Source organism: Lutjanus erythropterus, chromosome 5, assembly GCF_056507025.1.
Source record: "Lutjanus erythropterus isolate fLutEry1 chromosome 5, fLutEry1.hap2, whole genome shotgun sequence".
Taxonomy (NCBI): Eukaryota; Metazoa; Chordata; class Actinopteri; order Lutjaniformes; family Lutjanidae; genus Lutjanus; species Lutjanus erythropterus.
The window spans coordinates 22569849-22593136 of NC_139321.1; the positions used below are offsets into that span (position 1 = coordinate 22569849).

At 40.5% G+C, this 23288-nt stretch overlaps 1 protein-coding gene across 3 annotated transcripts in view; it reads left to right on the forward strand.

Annotated features, from left to right (window-relative positions):
* spock1 (SPARC (osteonectin), cwcv and kazal like domains proteoglycan 1) overlaps window positions 1–23288 on the forward strand; it is a 151502-nt gene that overhangs the window by 82256 nt on the left and 45958 nt on the right. For 2 of the 3 annotated variants that reach the window (XM_084719226.1, XM_084719227.1), the window contains exon 4: window positions 11680–11760. The exons of the other annotated variant lie outside the window; for it this stretch is intronic. In XM_084719226.1, the coding sequence (XP_084575352.1) occupies window positions 11680–11760 (81 nt within the window). The remainder of the gene's footprint in view (window positions 1–11679; window positions 11761–23288) is intronic. 3 annotated transcript variants of the gene reach the window in all.

Consider the following 23288-nt stretch of genomic DNA (forward strand, 5'->3'; position numbering starts at 1 on the left):
TGTCTGTTTCCAGAAATTATGAACCAGTTACTCAAGTTAATCCATAGACATTGTTGTGAGCAGTTTAATGTAGGAACTATTGTCTTTCTACCACCTTTCCACCTGCCGGGCTAGTTATCTCAGCGGTGCTAACATCACAGTTCAGTTTACTTTCACCAGGGCAAGCCTCTTGTCCATGACTAGATGCATGCTTCCTTCTCAGGTTGGGCGACTGAACAATCAGGCATCAACGATATGATCAGCGAATCAGCGGTATTGGCTGATTCTGTCACAGACTGTTTTGGGGGGGGGGCAATTTTTGTCATTTTATTTTTCCCACAAGGCATGTTGGTGCGTGACCAATGGACCTGAAGCTTGTCTGCAGCTAATCTCAAATACTGCTGGACAGATGATCTTGAAAAAACATTTTTTATGGCTCCACACTGGTGACAGCCATGGCCACAAGCATTATGTTTTTGGGTCACGACAGTCTTGTGAACACAATATCTCAAGACCGCCTTTAGGGAGTTTCTTCAAATGAATTCAGTTGGACTCAAGGATGAACTGATTAGATGTTGGTGGTCAAACGTCAAAGGCTAAGCTCACAGTGACCTCACAAAACACATAATGCCATAACCATACTGTCACTCAAGATTTCACGCACTAATTATGCCAAAATTAATGTCCAATAAGATGAAGTGAGGAGGTAATGTCATTTTATATCCAAAAGGTCAAAGGTCAACTTCCCTGTGACATCAAAGTGTTCAGGTCTCTATTCACTGAAATCTCGTATGGTGGAATTATAAGTGATAGTGACTTCCATTTGCCATAAAACACAATAAATACCTTTTGCATGTATTATATGAGTCTGGACAGACATGGATATAAACTGTGACTTGACTGGTTGGTGGAGACAAACAAGTGTGAGGCAGTAATTCTATTTTTTTGATGACTCCGTTTTTTACGAGCATTGACAACTGACTTCTTAATCCTCTAAACCAGCTGCCTGGGGCTGCAAGTGAGCAACAACCACTTCAGTTTGAAATCTTGTTTGGGCAAACGACAGTGCATGTGGAGGTCATGTTATTGTTGGTGGAACTTTGCAGGTCTCTGCTGGTCACATTTGGCAGTTATGGTGGCATTACAGTAGGTGCTTCACCAGCTGTTACCTGGTGGGGATCTGCACTCTAGTGAGTGCGCTCGTCTCGTTTTGCTAATTTAACGGTCCACACGGGTGACAGCCGCTGTTCCGCGACAGACTGTAATTCAGTGGCACAGTACACATCCAATGAGCTAGAGGACGAGTGGGTGGACAACAGCCTGTAGAGAAAGAATATTTTCACATCTTACTCAGTGAATTAAGGATTTATTTTGACCAAACCAGAGTTGGTGATTGTTGGAACACAGGAAAGACTAACCAAGACAGTTTTGGTGAGTTTTATTTTGTTTTTCAGTTAAGTGTGAATAAAGTCATTTTTTTATGATGAGCTAAGAAGGCAATTTAAGTCATTTCAATTTGGTAAAAGAGAGATACTTGGCAGCGTTACAGTTTCGTTCAGTAGAAAGACATTACTATCTACATGAAACTGCTCACAACAAGGTCTGTGGATTATCTTGACTAAACAGGTCATGATTTCTGGACAGAGACAAAGAATTTTTGTGGCACTTGGAGCACCGCAAGCCAACTGCCATCTGTTGCCATTATATTGGAGAGAAGACAAACCATCTTTCCAGCCAACATGTATAAAAAACATGGTAACTCACACCAAAACAATCTAGATGCGTAAGTATTGCTCCAGCTAAGAGAGAAAAACATCTGTTTGATTTTGGGATGACCTTTCCCTTTAAAGACTAGGAAAAGAGTGATTAAATTAAACAGCGATTTTTATAAATTACATGGCACAATCCCTCTTGTCTCCATCATGCCTGAGAACAGACTGGAGAACCCTTCACAATGCCACATGAACTTGTTTCCATGGTGACAGCCAATTGACCTGTCAATGGATGGTTATCCTGTGTACATGTTATGCTTAATGCCGAATTCTATAGCTCTGTCAGGAGGTAGGTGTATGTGGGTGACACTGGCCTGTGTCCCAGAAAACCCAGCTTGCCCCGTGGGTGTGATTAAATAGACATCTGCTGTACTCAGATCAGGGCTTATATGTTCACTGTGCGCCAACACACTGCCCCAAGCTGACCTAGGACCAATGAGTGGGAAGTCATGTCATGTGGAGAGGGGTCAGCGTTCTAATGCAGAGAGCTGTAGTCCGAACGTCGGCCTTTGCTCTATTAGCTTCTGTTACTCACTGCAATCTGTCAGCACTGCTTTCATCTGTTTGTCTGCAAAAATGAAGCGTGTTCCTGGGGTTTGTTTTCCATATTCACAGACAAATCGTAGAAATTTAAAGCTATGTGATTTTAACAAAGTTAAACAAACATCACTTTGTGAATATAGTGTGGCGTGGGTAGTGATAGTGATAGTGATGGGTAGTGATATTCCATATCAATAAAATTCAACTTGTGTCTCAATGTCAGGGTGAATTGCAGAAAAAAACAGAGGATGGAACCAAATATAGACAAGAGGCAGAGTTGTTGCAGTTTAAAATGATTTAATAGACCTTTTTCACAGCAGCCATTTTGACATGATATAATAGGGTAAACACAGGTGTTAACATTGAACTAATTAAGTTCTATTCAGACCAAACAGAGTCAGGGTATTGCCATTGTGCATGTTGGCTCAAAGGAGAGGCTCTACTACACTAAATGGAACAGGACCTTAAAGTTCCCATGAAGTCAAAATTGATGTGTAAGGGTTTTTGTCACGTGTGTTGCACTATACATCACTTATATGCCAGTATCTGGCCTAACATTGACAAAAAGTCTTTTTGCAGAGATTTTTAATGGCATTTTAGAGTTTGTCTTATCCTGGAAATGATTAAAAGGTGTTGACGACTCATCCTGCACTCGGGGTGTTATTAAATTTGCATCCAGTGGCACAGTGAGCATTGAAGTAGAATACAGCCGCTCCCCTCAATGGACTGCAGTGTTTCTTGGGAACAGGCCTAGCTAATATCATCTGTCATTAGTGGGCAACATAACCGGTTTCAGCAGGCTTCTAGTCAATATGATCAGTGATCAGTCTCCAAGACCGACAGAGAAGACACCACAGAGGTCGTGTACGCAGTTTCCTCATGGAGGTTTAGATCTTGATAAAATAAGTTTGCTAACTGCTAACTGTTATTAGCTTGGTTAGCCATGAAATAGCCTGGGGCGTTGGGAGCCAAACCTAGCAAGAAAACCACCTCGGTGCAGTTTCATATCGTCAGACTGGCCACCACTGGTATCTCAGGCTGCTTTGGTCCTGGTCTGGAGCTCTCAGTCCAGCAAACAGGACAGCATGGTGGGCAGGGGCATAATAGAAATTACAGGAAACACTTAAGAAATAAGTACTCTGTTAGCCATTTCACTAAACACGTTGTGTTTACTAGTCTATTCATGTCAATATGGTTTCAATGAAAAAGATCTATTAACACAATCAAACAGCTTACAGAACGGTCAGGTTGGCACAGGGCAGAAACGGAGAATCAGTGCAATGGAGGCAAACAAAGTAGAAATCCAAAGATCAGTGGGAAAACAGCTTGGATGCTTGACACAGAGACAAAGACAAACTGACAAAGAAAGGAGGAAACACAGACTGAATACACAGGGTGGCTGATCAGGGACAGGTGAAACTAATCAGTGGGCTGATCAATAAAGGCGAGAAAAAGACGAAGACAGGAGGTAAAGCAAACAGTGACACATGACTCTTATGATATACAGTGATAAACAGGAAATGACTGAACTGAAACACAAAACTATAACCACAAGCTCTTCTAATGTCATCTTTCCAATTTAACAGTTATCATCTCTGCTGTCTAAAAACTTCCACAGCTGTCATCCAAGCAATTTATAAGCAAATTTATTGCCCTTAGTTTTCTTTTTTTCAGAAAACTGCTGGTGAGGATTTTGTATTTATTTTAAGATTTTAAAATTGGTTTCACTGAAGAAGCAAAATCCAATATCTTGCGAGTGTTTTCCATCATAACCAGGCAGAGGAATATGATACACAAACACCCACGTCAGTTTTTTTTTTTTTTTTTTTTTTTTTTTTTTTTTTTTTATTTTGGGGGGGGGGCAGACAAACAGTGAGCTTATAAAACGCACACAAACACGCACTTTGGTTGATGCTTTCACTCTCCACCCACCTGTGACTGACTGAAGCAATCTGGAGTGAGAGCGCCTGCCTTGTAGTCATTAAAATATCAGCCATGTCCTGACATTTTACTTTTCCCATTTACAGAGAGGCAGAAAATACCTGCTGTCAAACAATCTCATACACACTTCACACAAGCTGAAGTCTGTTGTTGATTATATAGCTACACTATTTGTCATTTACATGAATTTAAAAACAGTTTATACTCCTTTAACTAAGCTCTGATATGACATGAACCAACTAATAGTTGCTGAAAGGATGTGAAAAGACCATGTAGTAGTGAATTGTGGTGTTAGACCATTGAAGTGTTTTGTTTTGTTTTGTTTTTTACCATTTTTGTGTTCAGGAATTATCTGAAATATGGCTCCTTGATGCACTGGAGCCATACATCCACAAACACAATTCATGAACATCACCCGAGAAGAGAAAACTGTTCATTTTTCCCGATTTTTGGACCTAATTTAACATGTTTGGCAATTTTTTAAATCATTTGACTTGGGTGTTTAATAGTACATGTTTCTGTGGTGCGACATAATTGCTATTTATATATTTATTCACTATTTATTATTGCTTTACACAGACTTTATCAGCACGTTATGACCATGTGTCCTCCAGGTCAGCTCAGCCTTCTTCCAGATGAAGACTGTGAATTGTTTTTATTACTGGTTCTCTACATCTGCATTATTTTCTGCTTGGTCCCATCTGTACTGTTTGGAGAGTTGCCCTGAAAAGGCCTTTAAGCCCGAGCACAGAGACACAGAGGGACGAGAAGGGAGAAAGAGTCCTTGGCAGCAGATAACAGTTGTACTGTCAGCAAGACCGATGTTAGAATCAGTATTCTGGCGATTTCATTCTGGGTTCTTGTATATGGGCATGCCCAACAGATTTGTGAGGCTGTGATTGCAATGCATTATCCAGAGAGCGGAGTCAAAGGAAGGATTACAAATGGCAGCCAGTGCCCCATTATCACAGCCAGTCCAGAGGAGCACAGGAGAGTCAAACTGGCACAGAGACACAACCGACAAGACAGACAAACACAGGGAAAAGACAATGCAAGTTAAGTTCACAATTTTAATTTCAGGTGTTTACTACTGCTGTCCGTTCGCCTAATTAGATTACATAGCGAATAAGTGGTTGCTATGGGAACAGTTTTGGCAGCAGACACAGAAGTCATTTGTGATGCACTCTGGTTTGGCAGTAGCAGCCACAAACAAAGCCTCAAAAAATCTGGAGCTTCCAAATTGCCAATCAGCCTGATTAGACGTGACATTGTGTTTTCCCAGCAGAGTGCCCGTCGTTGTTATATATTTCATCAGCTATTTCTCCAACTCGCTAAGCCAGTGTTCTCTGAAGATATGCTGTCTGTCTGCTCCCATTTCTCATCGGTCCATCTTTAATCTCCCCTAACTCTGTCACTGCTTCTTAATACATTCTCATATAACCATCTTTGATCTGCGCCTGGAGGAGCTAAAAGAATCTGAAAGAGAGCGAAACTGATAAGAAAAGAGACAGATAGGACAACAAACAACAGCGAGCACCTAAGGTCTGTGTATTAAATGGAGTGTGAGCTGGTGCGAGAACAAATATCTCATTTCAGTATAATGTGCTAAGGGCTTGTACCTCGCTCTCCAGGCGTTTCTTTAAACATTGTTTACCGCTCTGATTTTAATGGCTTGTTGGCCACATCATAAAAAGTGACTCAATATCCATGACCCTCGGCTCAGCTCTTATCTCGCTCTTTCAGAGGGAGTGAGGCTCGCAGTGTTGCGTCTTAACACATAAATGGGACTATCAGCTGAAACGCACACGTACATGCTACAGTGATTTCAGGCGCGTGCAGTAAATTAACCAGTCAGACACATAAACACACACAGCGGTAATCAATGATACCTGGAGCCTGCTGAGACACAGAGGAAGGAAATACAAAGTCACACCGATGCTGTTGTTAATTTAATGAACGGATGAAGCCAGCGTATCAGCAAAGCAGGTAAATTTCTATTTAGGATGGAAAAGAAGAAATGGTGTGGAAGAAGAGGCACTAAAGAACCAGCAGCCAAGAGAAATGATTAAAGCCCCTTTAACACTGGACGAAAAACCATTTGACACCCACTAACATCTGGCTTTTGTCTTCAGTGGGAAAGGGTACAATCAGCATTCATTCCCCGGTCAAATGACTCTGCAGACGTCACCGATATTCATCAGCTCCAGTTTTCATCGGCAGTGATGGAAACATGACTCCCAGGTAGTCACGCTAATTTTCACTCCTTCTCCAGTGGAGGCAATGCAGGCTTTTCACCTTTGTCTGTTATTTCTGTGACTCTTTTGCTCCTTTTTCATACACATGTGCTGCTTGGCTTGACTCTGTGCTGAGTCTTGTATCTGGTCGGTACTAACTGGGTAACCTGCAAAAAAGTTCTGTAAAGGGTAAAAAATATATATATTTATATATATTTAGGGCCCGAGCACCGAACCGGTGCGAGGACCCTATTGAAACTGTAAAAATTATTCTTCTTATTATTTTTCCTTTTATCCTAAGGTCGCATTTTTGAGGGCCTAAACGTGCTCAAAAAGTCCCAGTTTTTTGCACACTCGTCAGGTCTTGTGAAAAATTCAATATTTTATGGTCGTTACAAAGGGGCGTGGCAAAATGGCTCAACGGCGCCCCCTAACACTTTTCAAAATCGAAGCCCCCAGCTTTAACTTTGCCCTAGGCGTACGAAATTTGGTACACCTATGTATCATGTCGGGACGGACAAAAAAGCCTCTTGGAGTGACCCCCTAAACCCAACAGGAAGTCGGCCATTTTGAATTGTATTTTCAAATTAAGGTCATTTTTGGCCATTTTCACACGTCGTACTTTAACGAACTCCTCCTACACGATTAATCAGAATGGCTTCAAAATTGCTGGCCACCACCTACACGACTTTGTGATCAAAAGTTGTTAAAAGATCGCGCTATCGTTAAAGTGCCTGGCCGTGAGGTGGCGGCGAACTTTGACTTCTCGCCATGAAAAACAAAACTGCTATAACTACACCATAAAAGGTCCAATCTGCACCAAACTTCACATGTTTGATCATAGTCCCGCCCTGAACACACATATATGAAAATATTCCATAATTGTCACAGTGCCCCCTGGTGGCGACAGGAAATGTCATTTTTTACAGTTTAACGTGCTGTTCCCACCACGTTGACCATATCTGACTCATATTTGGTCAGCTAGGCCTTAACAAGTTGGTAATGCTATATTGTGAAGATTATGATGTATCGTCAAACGGCGTTGCGCCGAGAGCGCGGCGAAGTCGATGTTTCGCCAAAACGCAGAAAAGTGGCCTGAACTTCACTGTCCTTGGTCATATCTGCCTGAAATTTCACATGTGTGTTAATGGTCCAGGTCTGAACATGTGATATGAGTTTCGTTGATGGGCGTGGCCAAATGGCTTGGCCACACCCCTTAAACATCAGCCCCTGCGGCACGTTTCACCGTCATGCACCAAACTTGGTACAGATATGTATCACACCCAGACGCACAAAAAAGCCTCTTGGACCCATTGGCCAAACCCAACAGGAAGTCGGCCATTTTGAATTTTGCGGCCATTTTTGGCATTTTCCACGCATTGGAATGTGACGAACTCCTCCTACAGGATTGATCAGAACGGGTTCAAAATCACTGTGTGCCATCTAGACAACATTGTGATCAAAAGGCATTAAAGATTTATGCCCTCGTTGAAGGGTGTGGCCGTCAGGTGGTGGCGAAGTTTGATGTCTCGCCATGAAACACGAAATTGCTATAACTTGGGCAGACATGGTCCGATCCCCACCAAACTTCACAAGTGTCATAGAAGTCCTGGTCTGAACACATCCACATGACAAGGAGGAGACATACTCACAGCGCCACCTAGCGGCGACAGGAAGCGACGTCGAATTCCTTAAGGGGACGTCAAAAGGCCGTGACAATCACAGAGCCTCTTCGCCCGGGGCGAATCCTGCCACGAGGCCGCGGCCGCCGGCCCCCCGAGTGGCGCGGGGGTGCTCGGGCCCGTAAAACGCTGCTTGCAGCTTTAATTTTTATTTAAATCCACTCTAAGTCTAATCAGCTGTCAGGATTTTATTGTGAAAACATGTGACACATCCTTTGACTCCACTTCTTGCCATCCTATCACTGTCTGATCTGACGGCTCGATTCCACCAGACACGACTGCGTTGCCGCATCAGTCACAGCTTATCGCTACCATTCTACACAATGCTTGTGATTCTACCACCACGTCTATTTTTGATGGATGCTGCATCAGTTTGCACAGAGCAGATTGAGCGGGCAGGAAGTGAGTCATAGAGTCACCAGAAAGAATCCAGTCAATTTTCAAAATAAAAGACCCTCATTTAACTACGTAACCTACTTATACATGGTACAAAAAGGAAGTAAAGAGGACCAAATCAACAAAATCTGTGCAAGTCAACATAATAAGTTGGGCAAATGCTCCGCTGCTGAAATGCTTCAGAAACACTGCTCATGGGGACATTCAGCCACGTGCAGGATGGATCAAAACCAAGTGACAGCTGATGTGTGTTTAATCATGGGTGTGGGTCGGGTCGCTGGACTTATATAAATGGTTCTGGGCGGTTGCAGATTTGACTTGGAGATACTGGATAATCAGCTTTGCAGGTTTGCAAAACTGGACCTGTGCAGAACTCCTGCTACATCAGCACAGCACAGTGGAGTTTGCACTCGCTTGAAAGTGTGTATTTAACACATTAGTCTTTTGTCCAGCGTCTGTAAAACAGTGGTTAAACATTTCATTCCCTGTAAAGTTTTCACAACAAATGTCCCCCGTTATTTTGTTATTATGAATCAGCAAACTCAGGAAAATTTTGCTTTCATCAGCAGTACGACCATGAAACAGTAGAATAAAGCAGATACCTGAAAATACAAACCCGGGATGCAACAAAAATTCAAAACCTTTGTCTCTCTGCTGTCATGCACAGACATGAGTAGAGTCTCAGCTTTCCAGCTCATGTCAGAAAAAAACAAGCATGGGGGAAAAGGGTCAATTGGTGACTTTCAGCAGGTTGTAGTGGGGAGTTGGTCACTTGTTTTGGTGTAAAAAACAGTACAAGAAAGGGGAAATGTTGGCGGACACACAGAGCAGTGTGAATTGCTGCTGCCCTACGCTTCCAGCCTAGAAACACAGAGCCAAAACCAACAACAAGCTCAAAGCAAAATGAAGCTGTGAATCAATGGACTGCAGTGTGTGAACGGTGCTGAACAGGCTGTTTTCAAGGGGAGATACACACAACAGTAGATCACATACAGAGAAGACTGAATTTGTGTGTTGCATGTGTGTGTGTATGTGTTTTGATTCTGCTCTTTGTGCCCCATAGCGAATACAACCTCCAGTGATCATCGTAAATTGGGATAAATAAAATTCAGAGGATGTGAGCAGACAGCCGTTGCTAGCGATCATAGCAGGAGCCCTCAGGCTAAATGCCAGCATGTGAAAGTGACAGTGGCATCAGAGAGTCTCGGGGGACATGGAGGGAGACAGAGGGAGATACAAAGATATGCAGACATGAGGCCTACAGAGAACACTTGAGAGAGATTGCTTGCAGAGAGGATAACTCGGAGATAAGAAAGTCATCCAATAATGAGGGGAACAGAGGTCTGGCAAAGAGAAGAGAAAGGAAAGAGTGGAAGAATAATGAATACAGCATGCTGACAAAAAACAAAGTTGGACTAACTTTGTCCCACAACACACACACACACATACACATCTCCTTATATTTTCCTGGTCATTATATCAATCCATGGTCAGCCGTTGCTCAAAAAAGGCCTCGCTCGCTAATAAATACTGGAGATGGATGAGTTTGGGAGTTAATCATCTCAGGGTGTTAATGTCACAGCCTACAGACAGACATGACAAACTCCCTGTACCTCAGTGTTTGGCTGCTCTGCTCCCTCCCTGAGGCTCTGCCACCACTGGCCTGCTTCCATATGGGATGTTGTACTGCAGGCAGTGTGTGTGTGTGTGTGTGTGTGTGTAGGAGAGAGGATGGATTATCGTTTTTGTATCGAGATGGATAGGTTCAGTACTTTGCTTTCCCTTGGCTGGGTCTACTTGTTTTTGTGTTCAGTAATGATGCTGCTGTGATTATTCCTTTCAGACAAGAAAAATTATGTTTGTGTCACTTTGCAGCGCCACCGAGTCTGGCTTGGGATTTCACATTGTCTTTCAGGAGATTTAAAGTACTTCATCAAAATATGCTTGTTTTTGGATTGTGAAGCTGGGGACCTAAAAACAACACCAACATTGTGGGAAATACTCTTACTGATTGATTACTTTAGAATAAAGAATTTATGTCACTCACATGTCTGTGCATTAGAGGGAAAATTTGGCACTTTTGTCCAGTCAGTGTTGATGGTAAATGTAATCAATTGAAGCAATAAATTACTCAGTATGTGCTAGATTGACTGAGAGAGCTGAGTTCTAATGCTACAAAATGCTGTTGTGAAATCACTTGATGCAGGGAGAACAAAGGCTGTTTCAGCTTGGATTACTAGTCACTGCTTCTGGGCAGCCATTAGGACGTGTTAGATGAGTATTTCTGTCACCTAGCAGTATGTTCTGGCCAACAAAGTTATAGCTATAGGCTAGTGAAAGTACAATGGGTGTACCACAATGATTTGTGCTTGAAGCTTTGTTGTGTAGTTCATATGTTAATGACATTTCTGAATGCTGCACAGAAACTGGTTTACAGATGTATGCTGATGATTCTATTGTTTTTATTTTATTTATATATTAGAGAATTTTAAAGCCCAGATGAAACATTATTTCCAGAGTATGTAGCGTCTGTACTGTGACGTATTTCCAAGTGAAAGAGGATAGGCAAGTGTGACGTGATGTTGCAAGGAATTGGATTTGAACACTGAAAAGTGATTAACCTAACGTGTAACCATGCTGTTTGCATGCTAACTAACATCTGAATCTTATCTCTGGGCCGCTAAAAGTTGAAGATTGATTGATGGGATGGCACACATAAAATATGATAGGATTTCTACATTGTGTTACAGTACACAATATAACCAGGGACGTGCTGTAAAAAGGCTGAATGGACATTTTTCATGTCATTTCCATTTTAAAAGTGCTTTTAGACATGTTTTTGAACTTGCAGAGCCACGCAGGGAATCCTGGTAGCTCATTTGGTGGAGCACACATGATGGCACCGAGTCATTGTCAGAGTTTGATTCCAGCCCGTGGCCCTTTACTGCATGTCTTCCCCAGTCTCTCCCAGCTTTCCTGCCTTTACTTGTCATGTCCAATAACACCTAAGTAAATTGACTCCTGGCTCCTATCTGCCAACACATAATGGTGGCATTGATCTTTTCTTCCAACTGAAAAAGCTAAGCATATGATAAGCTTAAGCTAAGCTAAGCATTTTTTTTTTTTATCTTTTAGATCGAGAGACCGAACCTGGCAGATATGGAGACTCAATGACCACAACTCACTCTAGCTCAGCCAAGAGGACAGTACAGGACGGTGAGTTCAGGCAACATCACTTTCATCAGGGTGGCGAGGTTTTCTTTTATTGAATGGAAGAAATAGCATGCAGCCAAAAGTTGATTGATACAGCAGCCATAGTGTTCTTGTGGATTTGGGTAATCAGATTTAGACCTGATATACAGGGTTGTTGGGGTATAATGATCTCAGTGCTGATCTATTTGTCTTATAACAGTGAGATCCACAGTCATATCATTCCTGATAACCAGGTTTAATGAGAAATAAATGCATTGATATCCAGTCATTGATGTTCCACGACAGATTGTTGCATTACTTAACAGTGAGCACAAATTATTCTGCTCCGCTGTCTCTGCTGCGGATCCCGTAAAACAGTGGGTATAATACAGCAGTGTTTAGCACAATTAGTTCTCCACCCCGTCTCAGGTTGTGTGCAGTGATGTCAGTATGGAAGAGAGAGATAACCGAGCTCACAGCTCATCGTCTGAACCAGATAGAGCATAGCTAATGCACACAGGATGATCAAAGCTAGCCCCGTCAGTAACACGGAGCTATTTCCAGGGTTAGCTTTAGTACTAACATCATGGTCTGTTAGTGCAGGCTAACATGAAAAATGTAAAGTGAGATGTAGCAAGTGGGCTCTTCAGAACACAGTAGCATACCTGTCAGTTCTGATGTTTGTGCTGCAGCTTAGCAGAATTTCACAAGCTCATGTGGGTGTAGTGGGCTGAAATCCTCTGTAGTATTGTTTGTTTGAGATTACCAAAGGTAACATCAAATTCATTTAAATCACCTCTTCTCAGTAACCAGAGAGACATAAAACACAGTTTAATCGAAAGTACATGGAACATGTGTTCACTTCTTTTTCTTTTGGTCTTTTTTTGATGATGTCTCAAAGTTTTTGTTTTTGAACTGGCTAAATTTTGATCTGACTCAAGAATGCAAATGTTCATGTATGTCAATATCTTGTTTTTAGATTGATCATTTAGCTTTATTAATTGAAAATGCAGAGGTTTAAAACATTTAGTCATCATCTTAAAGAATATTTTATAACTATGCATTATTAATCTGTTTAAAATGTGTAACAAACCAGTATGGGACTTACAAGGATGGGAGGGACCTCCTTATTTATTTTTTAGCTAAAACACTTTCTTGACTTCTATTTGATTTGATAATATTGCAACAGAAATATTTAAACAAAAAAGAGACCAGTTATGGTGTTTCACAAATAGCCAAATAAATAAATTGGTGAATAATAAATATAAAATGGATAAATTAATCCTCTGAAAACCAGTCTCTCTCAGGTGGCCCCTCTGGTATCAGGATATCATAATCCTGTTTAAACTGATCTAAAATGAAAACCATAATAGCTAGTGCAATCAGTCTTTTTGCAGCAGAAAGCTAAAGCTTCAGTCTTTTGCAGCATCATGTTGTTTGCCCTTCATGATGCTGTTTACAAAACATTGTGACAGTACAAGGTGGCGCTGTGAGGTAGGTCAGGGAAGCAGGTCAGTTGTTCACGTCAAAGACAGAATGAGAGAAATAGTCAGTAGTTTTTATTTAATTTGTATATATTTGAGGGATATAAAGCATTTAAATAATCTAAGAAATTATATCACAATAAGAGAAATGTGGCACTGTAAAAATACAGTATTTCTACTACAGAGGAAATTGTCAAATCACCTTTGCACTATGTTTATAAAAATTAGCATATCTAAAAAAAAAAAAGTAAAATCTAGAAATCTTTTGGATAATTTTTTGTGTGTTTATTCACTAAACTTTGATGAAAAACAATATTGATTGTATTTTTTTGTTTATGACAATTTCAAAACTTATCAGTTCTTTATGTTTTATTCACTCATATAACATTTTCACTTAGATTATACAGATTTTAGGGATATGAAGCATTTGAAGATACTCCAACAAATGACATCACCATAAGCATATCAATGTAGACACCAGCAGATTTTGAATGGTTATCTCTTTTACATGTCCTTCATGGGAACTGGTCTTGGTGAAAAACACACCTTATGACTTAACAAGGCTCTCATGTCCACTCACCTGAACTTGTTGACATGACACACCCATAAAACTTTGACGACGGCAGAACAGAGTTCTTTATTTCCAGAGATAATCAAGTTAAGAGTGACAGCCAATGAGCGTTCTCGTTACACTACAGTGCTGATAAATTTTACCACAACAAGGCTCCAGAGTGCTGCTAAAATGATAACAGCGTTGGCAAATGGAAAACTAATTGGGAACCAATTGGTAAATTAAATGCAATTTGAAATGTGACTGATGCACATATTGTGCTCTGCTCGTTAGGTAATTACAAAACCAATTACACGTGTTTTGATCTAATTCAGGGGGAGATAAGCTGCATGGTAACATACAGTAATCCACAGTAATCAAAGCCAAGATAAATCGACAAAAAGAGCCGCAGCCATATTGTGCTGCTGTGAGACTGAGCCCGAATGAATGGCATTGCTTTCCCGATACGTCCTTGTGTACTTGAGTCAGTTCAAACAAAGAATTGGAGTCGATGGTGAAGGTTTGGTTATTTTTGGTTATTTACAGGTTTTCTTGTTTTGATGTCATCTCTGATGAAACCTGTGTCCGTTCGAACGCCGTAAAGCTCCATCTCTTTCAGTTTTCAGCCAGTATTTTGCTCTCATAGAAAGCTGCAATTCAGAGATTTAAATGAAAACATACAAAACCCTTTTGATTGGGAGTGAATGTTTTCTGAAAAAGAGTGAACATGTCAGAATTGTGAAAGACAGAAATCTCACGCAGCTTATGTTGAAATGTGAGCGAGGCACTGGTGTTGACCCCTCACTTGCTATGTGGGTAAACAAATCTAACGAATTTTCCCTTTAAATGGAGCAAAATGTGACATTTTGAATTACATATTGTATGAGCTGTCCATTCTTCCCTCGTCTACTGTATGCTATGAGTCACTGTGTGGTGTAATAGTCTTGCTAGGGGCATAATGTGTTCAGTTCATCACATGGATTTTGCCTTTTAGAAAAAGTGTACTGGATGAAGAGATTAAAAAAGTTTTTTTTTTTAACTGTAGATAAAGTGAATAGCATCTGGTCTCTCTCCTGTTTGTCAGTGCTTTAGGCAAACAGATGATCTAATGGACTCACAGAGGTTTGGTGTGTTTTATCAGGAACTCCTGTTAGGATACTTTTTCAGCAACACTCACAATACCACCACCAACAGTTGTGGATGTAGAGCTTGTAGAGTGAAGTAGATGAAAGTAGAGGAGACAGAGGGCTCTGATCTACTCATTCACACTCACACACACGCGCCTCAGTTTCAGATTAATGAATGCCTCAGTCTAGGACACTGCAAAAACATTTAATTATCCCTGACACTGAAGGTGAGGCAAGAGGCCAGATCTGTCATCCACCTGTGTGTGTGTGTGTGTGTGTGTGTGTGTGTGTGTGTGTGTGTGTGTGTGTGCGTGTGTGTGTGCGTGTGTGTGTGTGTGTGTGTGTGTGTGTGTGTGTGAGGACTGAAGAGGAAGAGATCACAGCGTGTCAATGAGCTGAAGAATCCGCCTGTAAGTCAAGCGTGCAGTCTTTCACTGTGACCTCTCCTGAAAATGACTAAAGGTCAAGCTGACACAAACTCCTCGTCTGGCAACAACACATGGTCAGTTAAAAGCCTCAGGAATCCTTTTTTAAAGCAGAAGAAAACAGACCACTTGACATTGTGTGAGTGTTAAAAGAAATCTTGAATGAGTAAAATAGGACTTTTCCTGCACACGGTTGCAAACACAGCTAAACATACCAACAACCACATACAAAGAAGAAACACATGCACGTAACAAAAGGATGATGCTAAAGAAAAAGGCAAAAAAAATATATTTATGTAGAAACACATATCTGATGAATATTTATGTCACACACTGAAAGAATATTAAGTTTTCTGAACAGAGGAGCTGACGCCTCTGCAGAGTCTGAAAAAGTTGCAAGTCTTACAAATCGTGCAGCAAATAAAGTTTATGAAGATTGGTGAGACATGTATTTACCCAAGCAATATTATAATCATAAATCAAATAAGGATAAATCATGGAATAATATAAAGTTAATAAACAAGAAGCATTTACAAAACTTTGTAGTTTGCTGATGATCCCCAGTGACTTCACAGTTTTGCTATGAGTAAAATTTATGTTTTTTCCAATTTAACTTCTCATCAACGAAGATTCCTAAAAAGGAGTGTCGGAAACTTGAGAAATTTCTTTTCCCCCTACTGACACTAACATCTCTCATCATGAGGATGCACTCTAACAACCTTTTTCATATCTCCTGCCCGTTCCTGCAAATATTATGGTATTTGACTTTTTAATATTTAATGAGAGCTTGTTCAGTTGAAACCATCTCACCAATTCCTCATTTGTATTATTTATTAGAGTGTGTAAAGAGGTATGTGATAGGATCATACTGGTGTCATCAGCAAATAAGATAGGAAAAGAAAATTTCCAAACTAATAAAAAGGCATTAATATAATTGCAATGCTCTTGATCCCAACTCTCAGACAGACAACAGAGGGTATTTAAGAGGTTTAATGCAAAGTCACTAGAAAGACACAGAAAGAAATTCACAAATTGTGTGGGTGCAGTGAGAATTGACAGTGTTTCAACAGTTGACTATAAATAAAGATGGACGAGACGTCTTAACTTTCTCCCACTGTGCAAAAAAGAGGCCAAAACATCCTGCATACGAGCTCTGCCATCTTGAGCCAGTGACGTCATTTGGAGACTCCCGTAACTCCATCAGCCATTGTGTGTGTTTCTCTGAGTGTGTGCGCGTTCCTTCCAAACAAACCAATTTCATGCATTTTATTTTTGCCCTCTCACTTCCCTGTGATGATGGTTAAAATTGTAAACACACCTCAAGCAGAACAGGTTATGTGTAACTTTATTTGGACTGTGACAATTAGCAACTTCCACTTGAAATTAACGTTCTCATGTTTGCGTGTTGTCCTTAAATGCATCTTTGCTTCCTCGCTTTGAAGTTGTCTTCAAAGACTGTTTGATTATTTGCTTTCATAGCGTTCCTTTAAAAAAATGCTTTGCTGCCAGCAACGGCCTCACAAAACCTCTGCTTTCAGGATTTTTTCCACAATAAAGTGTGAGTGTGCATGTGCCGCTGTGTATGTAATGGTTGTGTGGCAGTGATGAATATTCAGTTTGTAAGCGATAGTCAATAGCCTCTCCCTCTCTCTCCAGATATTTTTCTCTCTTAAGCCACTGTGGTTTCTTCCCTGACATTCAAACTGAAACAGCCTGTTTATCTTCTCCGTTCCTCAGTTACATCCACAATAATATGATTTGCCCATGTTTTCAATAATTAATTTTATGGATGGTGAATCCATTCTATCACTGCATCCTCCCAGAGGCCCTCTCTGTGCTTTCATCCCTCCATCATTCCTCTCTGTCATCCCTCGCTCCAGTGCCTCTCGCAGGCCAAACAGTCAGACCCTGAGGAACGTTCACAAAGCAGAGTGAGAATCTGATTTTATCTCCTCCTGATCTGTTTGTCTTTCTGTTCTCCGGCTCTCCGTCTCTTGTTTTTCTCGGTAGCCCCTAGGTAAAAGACACGAAACACCTTTTTAATTAGTTTATCAAAGCCTGCAAGTGATGCTCATTTTTCTAATAACAGATGAGAATTTGTCCTTTGGGAATGGTTGTTGAAGCTCTTGTTTATTTAATTTCCAACTTGTTTATTTGCTATTAGAAACAGTAGCAGGGGAGAGCAAACAATGGAGAGCAAAAGAGCACAGTGTCGATAAAGAAGCACACACACCCATCCTCGCAGATTACAAAAACTGCCTGCTGACCTATGTCCGGCTCAGCAGCAATTAATTTGAGGTCACCCTCTACTCTTTGACAGGGCTTGTTGGCAATGTGGCCTCTTCTATTGGACTCTGACTATCTTTATTATCCAATCACTGCACTCCGTTCTGGCCTCTGTCCAGCGTTAGAGGACACAGGAAGAGTGTTTTATCTCACCCTTCTCTTCTCGAGCCACTTTTTCCTGTCTCTTAAGGAACATTAAGGGTAAAAATGAGGGAGGAAAATTCTTGAGGAGACAAAAAGTGGATGAGTGGGGCAATTTACTGTCAACTTTAATTGTAATAAAATTTTACAGCTTCAAGTACAATGTGCTTTTCTGCCAGGAATCCACTTGGAAATGGTGCAGCAATTAAATGGCTGGAAGACATGTTCAGGGTTGGATCATCCAGTAACTTTAAAAGAGGGGTTTTTTTGCACGATGTAGACAATAAACTACCATACTCGAAGCTTGCCTTAATAAATAATGGTGCAATGATACAGCAACACTGACACTAATGCGGTCAGCAGTGATTCAGTTTAGTTACTGTAGGCTGATTCTCCATTTCCCCTCTGAAGGCATGGATCAAAACCATGACCTTGTATGTTACACGGTATTGCACACTGAAATTCTCCTACAGTATCCCATTGAGAGTATCCATTCGAACAAAGGATGCACTGATTGTGTTTTAATGGCTATCTGCTGTCTACAATTACTCCAAATAATTAGTTGTTTTTGAAGGGTGCTGGCATCCATGTCCAGCCCGTTCTCGTTCTCAAGTCATTAAATCCCTACATTTTGTTGCCCTCCTTGGTGATTCATACAGATACTCAAGTTACCTTTTAGAGGCTGTATAAGATGCAGGCTTTCAGTGTACTTCTTTCTAAACCCACAGCTGTATGAGATGCACCAGGCTTTCTTCATGGGATAAAAAGTATATATATAGTGGGTTGGGAGGCTTGGGCAGTATCTATTTTTTTTATATACCTTCAGTCTACAGTATTATGGCAGTATGTATCTAAAAACTGTGTAAAATAGCTCACCTTGAGTTTACTCCCCTGCGGGCAGTACTCCCTCAAAGTGGGCAAAGCTGATCATCATAGTAACTCTATTCCAGCAGGAGCTTTTCTTCAGTCTTGAGAAGCTGCAGCCTTTATTCACTGGCAAACAGAAACCTACACTGTACATTTACTGCCAGAGTGACAACTTCACTGCTCACCTCTGCTCAGCGTGCATTTACCATCACTCTCCGCCACTCGCTCTCTCTTGCACTCAGCTTAAGTTACACACTCATTATACTTTATCAGCGAGAAAATACTTCTGTCTTTATTCCCTAGCCATCATCTTTGCCTTGTCCACCAGTACAGAGACTGACTTCTGTTGGTGCATGTTATGCATTACAATACATCACCTCAATACATTATCTATGAATCAGTTCAATAGAAAGAGAAATGTCTGTATTTATTATGGTACTGAAAATCATACAATTGGGATTTCTTAATACCCTGGTGTTAAACATAAATATAATAAAGCATGGACAGGGACTCTTGACTGTATTATGAGGACATACTTCACATAGTACAGAGGTATTTTAAGAACACTTACTATACAAAACTGGAATAATAAACAGAAAAAAAGTATTACCAACATTTATAACCACTGCCATGTGACATTATTTACAGATTATCGTTTTCTGCTTGTTGTCTGACTTTCTAAACCTGAACCATGTCCATATAATGGCAGTTGTAAGTTAAAACCAAAACCGTGCATCATGTGATTTGTGTTATGTGATTTTTGCATTGCAGCTTGTTTCGTACATCACATGCCATACGTAACATAACATAGATTTTAACCCCATCTTAACATGATCTTTTACTAAATCTAACCAAGTAGTTTTGTTGCCCAAACCTACCAAACTGTGACCATTTTACACCATCAATCATGTGTTAAAAAGGCTTTCTGGCAGCGTCTCATGTAGCTGCTGAAGGGTACCTTGTGCATCAGTCTGAGAGGCTGAAGGGAATGACACAGCAGCATCAGTTTTTCACCATGGGATGAGAAAGACTGCCATGTCCTACGACCTTCAGTCTTTGCTACAAGTTTCCTCAGTAATCAAGGGGATGAGAAAGAAACATACTGTTGGACATGCAGTCTAACAGATATGATGAAAAGAACTACACTTGGGTATTTTGTGACACTTGTAGGTCAACTGTATAAACCAGTTAATCTGTCATGAGGAAGAATTTTCATTCCAAAGTCAAACATCCAGTGTTTGAAACATTTACACAAATGAAATGACTGCTGCATCAGAAATGAAACAACTTATTTAATGTCATGAAAAAGCAGGTTTTCATATTTCTTTTATTGAACTTTAATCTATAGAGAAGCGCTAAGCTGAATAAGAAAAGGTCTCTTAATTTTCTTATGCCAACAGTATGTTTCCAGATCACCTCTGCCTGGCTGTGTTTGCCCTGTGGCTCCCTGCGGGCACTGAGCTGTGGACTTGGAGGGAGGGAGGTGATGGAAGTCAATATATGAACCTGCTTCATCTACAGTCGGGGGAATAGACGCACAAAGTACACATGAAAGCACTGTAACTGTGGCAACAGCCGGGGTGGAATGGCAGTAGGTTTATTGTAACGCTGCCAAACCTACAAACACAGAGGAACAAAGCCGTGATGGCTGAGACATGAGTAAGATGAGTAAGATGGGGAGAACTGGTGACAAGACAGACTTGTGACTTGTAACCACTACATAGATAATAAGACAAATTGAAAGAATTGTATGTAAATATATTCCTTTACATGTACACAGCAAGCTTATGGATGCCTTATAAATATACACACATAAACAGTATGCAGGGACATGAGCTTTATGAAGATGACTTTGATCTTCATGTTCAGTCAGATGAAGCTTTTTTGTATTTTTTTTTTTTTTTCCTAAGATCCAGCACAAGTTTTGATTTCAGCAGGGAATATATTTTCTTTTATGTACTTGCTGTGCTCGCTGAGCATGAGCTACCAACCAAGGGGTATATTGATCCCCCCTCTGCCCCCCCGCCCCCCCAGTATATAAAAGCAGATCTGACCAGATGGTGGCTGGGTTGATGCTGGGCTTGCAGCAACAGCAGAGTTGTCAAAGCATGCAGCAACACAGCAGTGAAATGTACAGCAGTGAAATGTACAGCAGCCACAAGGTGTCCATGTTAACAGATTATGAAAGTCAGATTGTAAAAGTTTTACAACTTTACGCAGTAAATAGGTATTTAAGTCAAGACAGCTGTCAAATGGTTACAATGCAGTGTTGATTTTAATGTACAATTAAAAAAATATTAGAGCTGCAAATACTGCACATAAAGAGATTATACTGAATATAAACAGATGGGAACACTTTTGCATCAATGTATTGGCAAATGAGTTATTTTATTTATTTGTCTATTTAATAGAGATAGTGTAGTCCCTTGGAAGGAAACAGGGAACTACAAAAACAAGTTTTCACAACATTAAAGCCTCTGAAAACTTGGGTTGAAATAGTAAAAATTCACATATGATATCAAAGTTTAGTTTCTCATTAAGCATCCACAAAAAATCTGAATGAAAATAAAAGTTTACAACAATCAGAAAAGTGTGTCCAGAAATACCTAATCTTGCTGTTAAGACCATTTTTCAAGAGCATTTGATTGGCAGCTGGCAGGAGTCCCAGCACGGAGGCTAAGTAATGCGCTGCTGTGGACGCGGGCAGCAGCAAAACGTGTTTCAGCCACCTAAACAAAGAACCACCTAAAAAAACAATCAAGCATACACTATATTTAGAAGATGTTCATTACTCTGCTTTGCTTTCATACAGCATTTTTCAATGGGAAAACTGAAGCAGCCATCTTTGTTCTCCTTACAACCTCCACACTCATTTTACAAGTTTGGGTTTATTAGTTAGTTAGTGTTATTGTTTCACTTCACTGTGACTTCAGTGTTTTAACACATTTGTTTGGATCTGAACTAATGTTAATTGTGGCATATCGAGGCAGCGTTAGACCAGCAGCTCCCGTGTCTTGTGGAGGAAAATGACTATTTTGTTCAATGGAGTTTTGCGGCTGTGAAGAAAGCAAAGACAGCAGCCTCAGTTCCCCATCGATAAAGGCTCTGTAACAGCAAAGTAAAGTGGGAAAAATGTTCTAAATCTGGCGTAAACTTAAACCAATATTGATTTTGGCCAGATTAAATCACAGTTTGTGTTAAAGTAGTCATATTATGGCTTCAGCTCACCGTCGTTGAGTTGGCTCCGAATCAAAGAGAAGCTGCAGCAGCAGAAGAAGAGAAGTTTTGTTACACCCACATAGCAACTCACATGGATTTTTTTATGATGAAAATTATGGAATTAATTGTGTATTTTTTGGAATGAATCTCTGAGCCTACTTAACATAATACAAGAAAGTGAACAAAAACTTTGATGACTGATATCTGTTTAACAGTGTGTACATAACACCCTAAATTACATGGTTAGAGGACTATAGTGCATTTGGTTTTACAGAGTCTTTAAGACGCATCAAGTTTTTGCATTCATGCGTGATGGGTTCATTATTGGGTCGATTATAGCTATGAATTTAAATCAGTAAAGCTGTAGCACTCTCTCATATATCTTGGTACTGAGCTCCAGCACATTTTATTCACAAATGGAACATAAGTTTAAATGTAATATAGCTTAAGTTCATGCAGAGCACTGAAGTCATATTTGTATTAGCTGATTGACATCAGCTTCACTTTGTTAACACAGTTAAAACTGCTTGCTGCCACAGTGGCCCGTCGCCACCCTAACCTCCTCCTAATGGTCCATTCAAATTCAGACGGAAGTTGACAACCATGAGAGAAACATGATGAAATCACTGGTCGTCAGTCAAAAGCCGTGGCTCAAGATCACCCTCCACCAGCAGCCAATTTAGAGCCAGAGACCAAAGGCTGCATCAACGTTGTGACAGCGTCAGAAATTTAGGACCAAAATCCCTCATTGTGTCATGACTCTGCTTGGATCAGTTACCCCTCTAATGATGGCGCTACTGTTAAACCCATGTGAGGTGCAATTAACTTCTAAGATTGTTTCTATCACAGAGTCTACAGGCACCATTGTCTGTCAAATTTTTGGCATTTTTAACTTAAGATTTGATGCTCATGTATGTGTTAAGGGCCGTCCACATGAAAAATGATACTGTTCTGTAAACAGTGGTCCCAATCATGCATTGCATACTCCAGCTGCAGCTTAGGACAATGGATATGGACCTCTTACTGCTTTACTATGTGCAGAGAAATGAAAAGAAAACCAGAAGGTTCACTAAATTTCAGTCCGGAACACTCTCATCATAGATTTAAGTATTTGCTGCAAAAAATGGCTCTGATCGTTTCACTGTTAAGCAGCTCTTTGGCCCCCAGCAAAGCAGGCGAAGCCAAATTAGGGAGCACAAAGCGAAGCGGGAATATCTCTCAAGTACGATGACTTTTTTATGTGTAAATTGCACTTTAATATTACATTATAGAAGCATGTAGTGAGATTTAGGCCACACCTTGTCAACTCACTCTGAAAGTGATCCCAATTATATCGTTCATCACTGTTGTTGTCGTTATAGTTGTGGTGTGGATTAATTTTGAAAACTATATATTTATAGTCATTGCTGTAGTTACTCTTACTGTACAGTTCTCTAATCCTCACTGCTGCTCA